This window comes from Lethenteron reissneri, chromosome 65, assembly GCF_015708825.2.
Source record: "Lethenteron reissneri isolate LAM-NWPU_2019-01 chromosome 65, ASM1570882v1, whole genome shotgun sequence".
NCBI lineage: Eukaryota > Metazoa > Chordata > Hyperoartia > Petromyzontiformes > Petromyzontidae > Lethenteron > Lethenteron reissneri.
In genome coordinates, this window is record NC_083843.1 from 7927063 (window position 1) to 7940372 (window position 13310).

Here is a 13310-nt window from a genome sequence, read left to right on the forward strand (position 1 = left end):
GAAGAACAAGCGGGATTCCAGCCCAGGCACTTTTCAGAGCTGGGACTGACTGACTTGTGTAAAAATAGATTTCTTTGTACAGATATTATTTCATTTGAGACTTAACCCAGAACAGTTTGTAAATCTACAGCTACGCCTACACGGGTAAGTGCTGTAGCCTTGGGGCTACATTCCATGACGTATTTCGTGGTATTTAAAGCTGCAATCGAAGTCACTTTGTTTCCTTGTTCATTGCCACCGTGAGCCATGGTGATGGTGGTGATTAATTGATTGTTACTGGTGGATGATGATGACGATCATGATTATGATGACCACAACCCACACCCCCACTAACTGCCCTATCGGACACCTGCCAATCACTCACCACGACCTACTGACCCATTTTCAGAGCCGACCTACCCACCTGATCTCACTCCTGATCACCCTCCAGCCCGACCACCTGCCCACCCCCCCGTATCCGGCCACTTAACCGCCCTCCTGCACTCAGACCAGCTCCCTCACCCACCCACCAACCGGCCCATCACCCACCCACCCAGCCAATCACCCACCCACTAAGTCAAACACCCACCCACCCAGCCAAACACCCACCCAGCCAAACACCCACCCACCCACCCAGCCAAACACCCACCCAGCCAAACACCCACCCACTAAGTCAATCACCCACCCACTAAGTCAATCACCCACCCACCCAGCCAAACACCCACCCACCCACTAAGTCAATCACCCACCCACCCAGCCAAACACCCACCCACTAAGTCAAACACCCACCCACCCAGCCAAACACCCACCCACCCACTAAGTCAATCACCCACCCACCCACCCAGCCAAACACCCACCCACCCACTAAGTCAATCACCCACCCACCCAGCCAAACACCCACCCACCCACTAAGTCAATCACCCACCCACCCGGCCAATCATCCGCCCACCTGACCACCTGTCCATCAAATCCAGGCGACCACCAACCACCAGGACTTAAAATATTTAGCGATTCACACGTGCAGTGGAGAGACCACGAGACAAAAAATGAATGGATGTTAGTTGACAGAGACAATTCAAAATTCTGATACTTATACACACATTTTGAAAGACAAGTACAATGACACAAGAAATAGTCTTTCACCTTGAAAGTCGGTATTTTTTACAAAGGTGTGGTTTGCTGTCCAAACACACAGCCTCACCCGAGCCGGTACAACCAGTTCATGGGATAAACCATCACTGTTTCCATGGTTACCGTGGGTTTTTTTGGACAGATACAGGTGGAACATTCTAAAGGCGCGTCTCGAGGTATGTATAACTTAACTGCAGGTGAAGTCATTTATTATTTTCGTTCATCGCTGCTGTGTGAGCTCCTCAACCAGGATCTCCTGAAAACCCCTGCCAATGATTATCAACATCTCACGAGATTATAAACAGAAAGTATTTTATTGAAATATATTTTTCCCGAGCCACAGGGAGCGAGTACTTTGAGTGCATCCTCGGGTCATGGCGAGCGCAGCTCCAGCTGAGAACGTGGACCATGAGTTGAGCTGCTCCATCTGCCTGGACACGTTTGACTGCCCCTCCACACTCAGCTGCGGCCACTCGTTCTGCCTCCAGTGCCTGGAGGACGCCTGGAAGGAGACAGACTCCTACTGCTGCCCGCAGTGCCGCAAGACCTTCCCTCGACGACCCCAGCTGACCAGGAACGTGACGATCGCCAACCTCATAGAGCAGCTGCGAGTGACTGAGACCATGGCTGCTGCTGCTGCTGGTGTTGTTTTCTGTGACCACTGCCCAGAAGGCAAGACGCCTGCAGTGAAGACCTGCCTCAAGTGTGAGATGTCCTTCTGCACGGAGCACCTCGCGCCTCACCTGGAGAGGGTGAAGTTGAAGGACCACGTCCTGGTGGCTCCGATTGCGAACCTGGAGCAAAGAAGATGCATGAAACATAAACAGGAGCTCATGTTCTACTGCAAGCAGGACGTGAGCCTCGTGTGCATGGCCTGCACCATCACCGGAGAACATAGAGGGCATGATGTCGACACGCTGGAAGATGAGCACGAAACACGAAAGGTGGGTTGAATGAGAGCTGATCAGGACCGAACGATATCGTAACCTGAGCTGATAAAGTGCAACAACAACATCTCATTGAATCAAAACCATCATGGATGGGATTATTCTCTCTCCACCTTCGGTTTTTTATTTCAGGCAAACTCCCTTAGCCTCTTTTTTTGGTGGGCAATTATAGAGCCATCACTGTGGAGGGCTCCGTGTGGAGTGGGGCTGAGAGGGAGCCGCCCAGGGAGTGGAGTCTCATCTGGTGACTTCGTCTCTTACAGAGTGGAGTCGGAGAGGAGATGCGAGCGGTGGAAGAGAAGAGGAGGGAGGCGGAGGCGTCCGTTGAACGGATGGAGGCCGCTCGCAAGGACGTGCAGGTACCACGCGTGGACTCTGTGACTCTCTCCCTATGAGCACAACTCCGTAGATTCAAGTGAACTCCGAGTCATGAGTCAGTGTGTAATTACTGTGCAGAATCATTACATTATAATGGCTGTGGGTGCTTGAGATGTAAATAAGAAAATGCTACTTTTATAACAGAGGTTTGTTATCTAGCACCACAGCAAACATTGAATAAAATAACTTAACTGATTTTCTGTGGTTAAGAAAACAAAAGTGCATAGAGCAACGACTATATTTTAAAACTAACAATCCAGAAAATCAGTTAAGGATTTCGGTACAATATGATGGGAAATCGTAGCTATTGCATTCTCAGAAAAACCATGCAAGATGTGACTTGAAGAGACATTCCAGGAATACAGAAAAATATTTTTCTTTTCATGAAACACACAACTATACTGCAATTGCCAGATAGAAGGGTAAAGAACCAATTATCATATTTTTGCTGGCAAATGAGGTTCCCATAGTATACTGCAATCAATAAGCAACGCGTTTTCTTAAAACCTGTTTTAATTGCACTGTAGTTACCATTCATTACTAAATATTGTTGATTGAGTTTTAATGTCATATTTATTTTTTTGGTAAGGATAATTCTGTAATTTCATCTGCTTTTGAGATTTATGCAAGGCAATGGCTCTGAGCTGGTGTTATCAATTGCATGGTTTTCCATTGTAGCCAAATATATGACACACGAGGGCATATCCTCATGTAGAAAACTAGACGCCTTTTAACAGTGATGCTTGCGATGGAGACTTCGCATTCACTCTGCGAGCTGATTTCAAATACCGAAGTCCATCGATGAACAGCACGACAGTCGCTGTCTGAAGCAGTCAGAGCCAGGAGGATCTTGCTCTGTGGATACATTGCATGGGTCGATACGTTGGCTGATCGCACCGGAGCTCTCCGTGCAACCATTTGTAATGCGAGCGTAAATGGGGTTCGCTGCTGGGCTCTGGCCCAATCATACGGCCCGGGGTATTGGGGGGCGGAGTCCAGCATGGGGGTATATGGGAGGGCCCGCCGTTCACCTCGGGTCCAATCGGAAGCGAGGTGAACGGGGGTGGAGCCAGCAGGGCGCTATGGGAAGGCCGGATCTGACGGTCCGGAAGGGGAGGAGACAGGATCACGTGGTAAAGGGGATACAGGTGGGAGCCCGGAAGGGCTCCGGGTCAGTTGTTGGAGTGAAGAAGCTGGACCACGTTGGGTGTTGCCAGAGGGGATCCGCGACATCAGCCACGTGGCTGGAGGAGCTTCGGCGCGGAGTTGGGGAGCGGAAGGACTGACGAGGGAGCGCGTGCGGGGCGCGCGTGAGGAGACGCTGGTCCGCTGTCAGGACCAGCGGGGTGCGAGCAAGAAGCTAAATATAGACCAACGGAGACCAGCAGTGTGTGACGAAGTCCTTTATTACACATTGATGACCTTCCTCGGGATTGGAGGTGGCCCAGGGTCAGGCCGAGGCTGACCTGGACGCGCATGATCGAGGCCTAACTCAAGCATAGTAATCTAGGCTGCCAATACTCTGCGTGGCGTGGAACCCAGTACAGCATTGCTTGGCGATGTATCATGAGCACCGCTACACCATGCGCTGCTAATAATTGACTAGGTTGTTGGGGGGCGCCTGGGTGAGTCCCTCAATGTTCAGTTGGAGGATCCTTGTCCCAGGGCTTATCTGGCACATTGTTTGGCCCTGAACATGACCTTTGGTATGGTTTTTATTGTCGCACTGAAAACTGGGAGTTTGATGATTCATGTTAGGGCGCTTTCATAGTGATTTCTCGCTGAACAGAGTGGGCCACGTCAATGCTGCCCACTTCCACTTCAGTATAACATCGAGGTCTTGCCACAACTGTTCGTTGAGCAGATTGTTTAACCATACTTTACCATTTCGGTCCATGTGGGTTGGTGAAGACAACCCAGCATGCATTCATATATGACTCCCCACACAATTTGATGACCACTAAAACACCGCTACCTGGTGATAGGGCATGAATATGAATTCACAGCATCCATCACACCCCTCCTTGCAGGATTCCATAGTCCAGACCAAGGCTCGCATCTCAGACGAGTTCACCTGCATGAGGGCGACGCTGGATGAGGATGAGAGGGTTGCTCTGGATCGCGTGGACGTGAAGGGGCGTGCGCTGCTGTCCTGGATCGAGAAGAACATCGCTCATTACGAGCGCGAGATCAGCGAGCTCCAGGCAGCAGCCACGCGCCTGCGCGCTCTGCAGGAGGAGAGGGACTCGCTCACGTTCCTGCAGGTAAAGCGCTCAAGGAGCCAGGCAAGTGCCCCAGTTTGCGTGTTCATTACATTTGCAAACGTGGCACATGCGATGCAACACAAAGTTCAGAATATTGCAACTTACATTATAAATAAAATATAATAAAAAAAATTACTGCTGAATTTACGAAGAAAAAAATAAACGACGAACTCAAAAATCCCACGAGTTACTGGTTGGTAATTTGTGGTTGGAAATGTATGCAAAAAATGTAACCACGTGGTCTTGCAATGTACAGATTTAGGCTACTTGACACTACATTTAAATGTCGATTTAAAGCTTTTGTGACTGCTGGGATTCATCTTTTTGGTTCTTTCGGTAAAGTCACGTAGACAGGTAAGTAATAAAATAATAAAAATAAAACATAATAAAATAATTATCACGACGTTTCGGCCACAACACCTGAGGACGGATGCTTGCGTTGTGGCCGAAACATCGTGAGAATGATTTTATTATGTTTTAGTTTTATTATTTTCTATTTCCCTTCTATGTGACTTTACCGATAGAACCAAGAAGATACATTTAAATGATTCATGTAACCAAATGTAGACGAACCAATGGTAATTCTGAAAACGGAAGGGCTTTTAACATCAGGAAAGACAGGGATATTAGTATTTCAGAATTGACTGCTGATGAGTCTTAGAAAGTTGAAACCAATCCAAAGATTGCCTGTTTCAACAAATGTTCACCCTGATAAACTATCGACACTAGTAGCGCGGCGCTCTGGAATTAAATCACCTTTGCAGTGGAAATATTTGTATATTTTTGCATGTTGGTTAATTTCATTGTAACTCGATGTTGAGTGCCATGGACGCCTCTTGCCGTGACATCGGGTACTGAGTGGCAACGGGTTACGAGGCCACACCTTGCTGATGAGGACCATGGAGTCCAAACGAGTCCACGGCTTTGTCTTGTTTACAACCAACAACACTGGGATACGCGAATGGCTGAGCGCAGTCCAGCTCATCGCGTCTACCAGTCACCGCGTCGTTAACGTGACTGACTCGCGCCTCCTGTGTCTGACTCCTGCAGGTTCACCTGAAGGAGACAAACAGGTAAGGGACTCATCATGAACTCACACAGATGAACACACGAGGTGACGCCATGTGTGGGACGTGGGCCGCGTGATGGTGAGGATGCTGTATCATGATAGTCATACCTCGGTTTACGAAATCGATGCATTGCGTGACATCACTTCGTTCTCGGAAACTTCGTTACCAGATTTCGATTTAAAGCTTTCGTGACTGCAGGGATTCATCTCCTTGGTTCTTTCGGTAAAGTCACGTAGAAGGGAAGTAATAATTTTATTATATTATTTTATTTCGTTACCAGAGTTAGATACGAACAGGGGAGGGTTAGGGAGATGCGTTCCAGAACTTCAGAGAAGGCGGGAGAGGTGGGGGATATTAAAGGACAAAATGGCTCCACAGTAGCCTTCACTTTGTCCGCTTGGTTTAAAGTGTTCTTATAAGATTAACTCTGCTAACCCCGAATGAACACGCAACTTCACTGTTCATCTCTCCCACTTCTACTCGTCTCGTGATCTGCATGTTTTGTTTCCAAAGAAATTGATTCACACTGCACGCTTTTTCCCAGTAAGCCTTCAAGCACTCACTCGGTATATTGTTTAGATGACTTCAAGGGGGTAGCAAAATAATTTTTCACTGCAAAAAAAGCCCCATGATACATTGATTTTTTTTACCAACAAGAGGAGCTTGAGCAATGGAGGCCAGGAGAGGGAGACTCACAAAGCGCTTCGCTGATTGGCTGCTGCTAATGTAGAGCAAACAAACTCCACTCGGTCGTGCTCACAGGGTAGGGGTGAAAAGTTAAATGCCTTACTCTTTTGGATCGCTTTGCATAATTTCTGAAGATATACATTTATTATTTTTGCAAATACAGTCCGTTCTCCTATAATGCGTAGTTTTCACAGCTCGAATTGGATATAACGCGATGAATGTATTCGGGTACTAATTTTTGATAACGCGAATTGGATATACCACAATCCAGTGAACAGAACTCGGTCAAGCGAGTAGGAATAAGTGGTTGTACGGCTGCCTCAGCGTAGCATCACGCAAGGCACTGGGATGCTTCTAGATGATACCCGTGCACCTCAGCCTTTGTCCAGGCCTGTGTACGCATCTCATGTGTTATCGCGGACTGTGCTTTACATCTATATTATATATAATTTAGTATAACGCAGGTTTTCCATAACACGGTGTTCTTCAGGAACGCAACGACTACCGCCACATTATAGGAGAACGTGACTCTGGTGTGACTTTCATCCGATACAAACTGCTGTCAGCGTTCACTATAGTGTTTTTGGTTAGCCAGGTCACTCGTGCGTTGAGTGTGGGTAAAGTCGGGTGAGCGGCGAGGAAACCCTTCATCTGAAGGCGACTCATCAATAGGGTTGTGGTCTGTCTTTAATTTTGGATAAGCCACCTTAACAAGTTTCCACACGGTCGTGCAACTTGTGAACATCAAGTTACTCAAAACGTACAACATACAAACTCGAACATACACTCGCACCTATGTTCTAGCACATTCCCGAACACACTGGGGTGCTGAACTAGTAACAAATTGGCATGTTTTGTTTACGTGACAACCCTTACTAATTTCGGATGGTGGCGGGTTTAACAACACATTTATATTCACGTGATCTAACCCAAATAACCTATTATAAATAATGTTGGTCGCAAAAGCTTACTACGTGTTAAACACACACACTCTTAGATAAGGTAACCTTAGTCACTGCTGGCCATTAAGGCTACTTTGCGTATCCTTTAGGATATGGGGATATTCCCATTATTGACCAAAGCATGACGAGTCCCACAGGATTTCATACTTTTGCGAGTTTACTCTGATTTGTTTGAGCCTGTAGCATTATGCTACCTCACCACAATCACTTTTGAAGATGCAAAAACACAGCAATCACAGATCACCACTTCCCAGCAAGTCACCACAATGATCATGCTCAGCAGTATCTTCTCACAATATTAGCTGCAATGTTTGCACCGGCTCTAGTGGTGACGCTAGAGGCATCCACCTTGCACTCCTCTATAAAGGAGGATAGCTCCCAGAGGCTTCGTCAACCCCGGTATTACTGTACAGTAAGTCCTGGGTTGCGGAAGACCCGACTTGTGGAAATACCACTTTACGGAAATGCTCCCATAAATCATGTAAAAAACAAAATATGCGGAATTTTTGCGTTGGTTACGTAAGCGCAAATAGTGCAGCATAATTTAAAGCTTTTGTGACTGCAGGGATTCATATTCTTGGTTCTTTCGGTAAAGTCACGTAGAAGGGAAATAATAAAATAATCTCACGTCGTGAGAATTTTTATTGTTTTATGTCAATATTATTTCATTATTTCCCTTCTACGTGACTTTACCGAAAGAACCAAGAATATAGTGCAGCGTTGTTGAGGTTGTGGGCGTATAGCGAGGCGCGAGGCGTAAGCCCCGCTTCATGCCTCGCTTCACCAAAACACTGCCTTCACCAAGCCCGAGCTTCACTAGGATTAAGGTAAAGAGGAAGTTTTTGTAGTGTTAGGTATTTTTTTCCTTTGTAGCATTACGTAAATGTTTATTTTCTAGGCTTAGAACTATATTTTTACCATGTTTCTATTGATAGTTTTCTTCATGTTAAGTTTATTTCATGAGTTGTTTAGGGTATGTACTTTATTTAACACAAATACACTTCGATTGCTTCTAGTCTCAGCCAACAGCGATCGGAGAAGTCTAGGTCTAGCCTAATGCACGGCAAATTAACATTCGGAAGTGACTGCTTTTTGTTAACAATTAACATTAAACTGTTTAGTGGCATTCATAACCAATTGGATAGAGTGTATGTTCCATTAGTTTAATTATGGATATTGTTAGCGTAGATATTCGATGAAATTAAATAATTCTTCATTTTAAGTTTTTTTCCACAATAATTAAGTTATTTTTTTGAGGGGGTTGTTCCACCTGATGACAAAAGCTTGTGTTGCCTCCGAAACGTCGTGATTTAGTCACGTAGGTATAAATGAAAGAATCATAGGAAGTGCAGGGCGTATGTACAGCGATACAGGTAGTGAAACAAAATGGACGACAGCACGATGCAGTACTGAGAGGAATCGAACTCGTAATCTGGTAGGGCAGGCACAACTATTACCGGCTATGGATTTTATCTTGATTTCGCGGGAAAATTATTAATTGTCCAACATACGGAAAATTCGCGTTATGGATCATTCTCGAGAACCTAACTCTTCCGTAAGCTGAGGACTGCCTGTATTATGCAAGACACTGGCTGTGTGAAGATGTTGAGTGAGATGCTGGTTGTGTGTTATGATGCTGTGTGTTATGATGTGTGTGAGGATGCTGTGCATGATGATGCTGTGTGTAATGATGCTGTATGTGATACTGCTGTGTTAAGATGATGATGCCGTGTAAGACACTGGCTGTGTGATGACAATGCTATGTGATGCTGTGTAAGGCACTGGCTGTGTGGGTCACTGCTGGTTCTGGTCTCACAGGATAGATACTTGGAAGGGAGCTGCACACTCATTTCCCAGCGAAGAAGACATTGAAACGATCAGCGCCCTGCAGGGAGCTGTGGTCAGACTGCTGGCGTTCATGTGTGAGTTCCACTGACTCTTGCCACGTGTGCGTGTCTGTTATTCTGTATTTGTGCTTGTGTAGTAGGTTCAACGAGACTTGGACGACGTAGTCGGAGGCACACTTATTTATTAACCGTTCCACTCTATACAGGCCAAGGTATATAACACTCGAAGGGGTATTGACCCCTTCACCCGTCTAACAGGGAGATCCCACGATCTCTATCCCGGCTAGCCTACTCCCAGGTCCTCCACTACAGAGCTAGTGGAGGCTAGGTGATCCAGCTCGGGCCAAGCTAGGATCGCGGCACCCTGAGTCCCCAGACCGGCTCTTACAAGAACATCGGCTCTGGGCTCTTGGGTCCACGCCACTGGCTTGCCCTGGTCGGTCCTTAGAAGGACGGCGATCCAGGATAGTCCCAGCGCCTATCTAGCCGGTCTTCCTTCTTCACTGGTTTAAGCTAAACACTGAACCCCGAGCCCACCGGCTCACCACGTTATATAGCAACTCCCCCCTCGAGGAATGGGGCCGTGGGAGATCACAGCGCCGTTTCAGCCCCCCAGGCTAAACGATGCGGACGTGGATATAAGCATCCTTCAGCGTGCGGGCATAACCACCCCTGGTGTGTTTGTTAGCCCTCTCGTAACACCTCTACACTTGTACATGTATGGGTCTTTGCAATTGCGAGAGTGGAGAAGTTTACAAACTTGGGCAGTGTGCCTATTTTGGCAGCGCTGGTCTCACTCCAAAGCGGTATTATCTTTTCATAAGCTGTGTATTGCTGTGTGTAAGCCACCTGGTCTGTCGCTCCACATGAAGCTTTGGGTCTTCTCAGTCACAGTTATGCCCTCCCTTCTCTATGTTTGTGAAACGTGGAGCCCTTTAAATCAATATCTGTGCCGGTTTGAACATTCAGGCTGGCCTGCCTACGATCCATGCTGGGTTTAACCAGACTAGATTGTGTGAGTTTACAGATCGTTGAAGATCTGGACACAGTCCCATCAGTGAGCTCTTCCGGCAAGCAAGGCTGCACTGGCTGGGTCATATCGCCTACATGCCCAGTCAAAGCATGCCCAAATAGCTTTTCTACAGCTGGGTAGATGAGCCGAAACGGGCACAACAATGGAGGGCAGAGGAGTGATGCTCACAACAACGAGTGGAGCGCCAGGTAGCTAAAACGCAGAAAATTGGCCCAATGGGGAGCATAGTTGGTGCACCTCCCAGTTATCTCAGCAAGTCAACCCATGGCTCTTCAACACTTCACGTGGCCTCAAAGTCCCCCTAGCATGGCACAAGTGCCGTGGTGACGTCACCGCCACTTACTGGCGAACAACGGTTGTTGTAATTGTGTCTTTGTGCGTGTATGGATAAGTGGGAGTGTGTATGTGAGTAGCGGTAGTCTAGCAGTTATTGCGCTGCACTATGAACCCACCCACTCAAGTTAAAACCTGCTCATGGCATAGAGACCTCATCAAGCAGTGGATTGACAAAGTGTTGTACATGGTACTACATTGGTAGTTATGTACAGGCATACCCCATTTAGCGTTGGGGGTGCGTGCCTGGAAACGGGAGCACTATGTGAATCAGCGCTATACGGGGTCATTATAGCATAGGCACTATGGAGATGCGTTCTTGACATCATAATTTATCATGTACGACCAACACATCAGGGGTTCATTAGGTTATTGGAACAATAATACAAATGATAAACATTATTTATCAATACCTATGGTACGAAAATGTAAGTAAGATAAACAGTGTATTCACCAGTACATATTGTGGCCGGATATAGTGAACTTGGCAGCAATGGGAGACAAGGTGGGAGCTACAACTTGCGCCTGGTGCTTCAGTCAAATCTATGACCAGGCACCCCCCTCTCCCCGTGAGTGGTGCAGTTCAATCTGTGACTTGACGCCCCCGTTTTTAGAGGAAAGTGCTCATTGGTGGAGAGTGAACGCCGCGCCAACTCAAGCATGATGATAGCCCTCGTTCATTGGCTGTGGGCAGAGAGCCTAAATGGGCGTACACTGCTTCAAAGTAGGGCTTTCATCCTTGTGTAATGTGTTTAGATATACTGTACACAAATAACTATTTAAATAACGATTTGCTCGGGAACAGCCCTATAACGAATCAGCGCTGTACGAGGTAGTGGTAAACGTGGTATGCCTGTATTATATTATGAATGTATGTATTATAATATACGTGTATGTTAATGCATGAGTGTTATTGTTATAGTTGTGCTATTACACATATACTGTTATTATCGTTACAACAGATGGATGCTCGCCGACTCTGGACCCAAACTCAGCCCATGACGAACTTCAGACCTCCTCGGATCTCAGGACGGTGACGTGGATCGGTGTCGCCCAGGGTCGCTCCGATCACCCACAACAATTTGATCGCTATTACCAAGTCCTGTGCTCTGAGAGCTTCTCGTCGGGCCAGCACTACTGGGAGGTGGATGTGGGGGCCGTGGGAGAATGTCGGGTTGGAGTCGCGTACGGGACGATCGCACGGAAAGGGTATGGTGATGAGTGCGAGCTGGGACAGAATGACTCCTCCTGGGTTTTATATAAAAATGAGAACATCTGCTGCATGGTTCATGGTGGTGTCGGCACCTCACTGCCAATGAGGGAGCCTCCCCGGAGAGTCGGGTGTCACCTGCACTGGGAGGCGGGGCTGCTGTCGTTTTACTGTGCCGACTCCATGCAGCTGTTGCACTCCGTTCATCACTCATTTAGTCAGTCTCTCCACCCTGCACTGGGTGTATGGGGTGATGCCGATGACTCAGTAAGGATTCTGGATCTGAGTCGTGCATCCTGAGAGCACGGAGTGTTGGTAGCGCAGAGAACAGGCACAACGCACATACTCATGCACACAAGTGTAGCGGCATCGTTGAACGTTGAGTGTAACTGCCGCTGTAGTAACAACCTTGAGCCAACAGGGGGCAGAAGGGAAGCCGATGAAAATGAGTCAGTCCGTTAGGCCAAGGTAAACCCCAGTGTAGCTCGAGACCAGGGGTACAGACCCCAGACCCCCAAGAGGGGGGATGCAGGATAACGTCACGCTTCAGGCCCCTTCAGACGGTTCCAGAAGGGAGGAGAGGCTAGGGGTGGAGTGAGCCAGAAACCGGTGTAAAAGCCAGTCCCCTAAACTGGACCGGCAGTCGTCGTTTACCTGAAGACCGAAGAGCCACCTCAGAGACCTGGAGCTGCCACCTGGAAGACCCCAAGCGAAGAGCTCAAATGGCAGAACCCAAACCACTGGCTAGGGTCGGGACAAAAGCTTAACCAGTGTAGGGTTTACACTATGGGAACCTCATTTGCCAGTAAAAATATGATAATTGGTTTTTTACCCTTCTATCTGGCAACAAAACTGACACCTTTTTACGAGGAGTCATGTTTGCATAGACCACAATACCTGCAGTCATAATGCAAACAAAAAACATAACTCTGATAATGTGCACTGTCCTTGAAGTTGATTGGTCCACACCCGAGATAGCTTTCCTTAGAGCCTAGTCTCACATGGGTTTGGCGTCATCTGGTCCAACCCATGTGAGACTAGGCTCTAAGGAAAGCTATCTCGGGTGTGGACCAATCAACTTCAAGGACAGTGCATACATTATCAAAGTTATGTTTTTTGTTTGCATTATGACTGCAGGTATTGTGGTCTATGCAAACATGACTCCTTGTAAAAAGGTGTCAGTTTTGTTACCAGATAGAAGGGTAAAAAAACAATTATCAGTGTAGGGTTAGAGCTTAACCAGAATAGGGTTAGCGCATAACCAGTGTGAGGGTAGAATAGTCCGGAAGAAATGCCTCCTTAGTGTATGGGGTGGAAGGGGCCATATCCCTCTGTGTTACGTGAATGTTAAATAAACGTGCTGCCTGCAGAATAGAGAAGTCTCCTCGAGTTTTGTACCCACTACACAGACATAATACAAATACCCGCCATATAGCCTTCAACAGACTGTTGGGGCAAGTTATGTTAGT

The 13310-nt window shown here is 47.3% G+C and overlaps 1 protein-coding gene across 1 annotated transcript; it reads left to right on the forward strand.

Moving 5' to 3' along the window:
• Window positions 1–1465: 1465 nt before the first annotated feature.
• Window positions 1466–12589, forward strand: LOC133359562 (E3 ubiquitin-protein ligase TRIM39-like). The gene is made up of 6 exons (XM_061578005.1): window positions 1466–2054; window positions 2321–2416; window positions 4466–4699; window positions 5750–5772; window positions 9237–9340; window positions 11594–12589. The coding sequence occupies exons 1-6, from the start codon at window positions 1485–1487 to the stop codon at window positions 12139–12141; spliced, it is 1575 nt and encodes a 524-aa protein (XP_061433989.1). The 5' UTR covers window positions 1466–1484; the 3' UTR covers window positions 12142–12589.
• The last annotated feature ends 721 nt before the right edge of the window (window positions 12590–13310 follow it).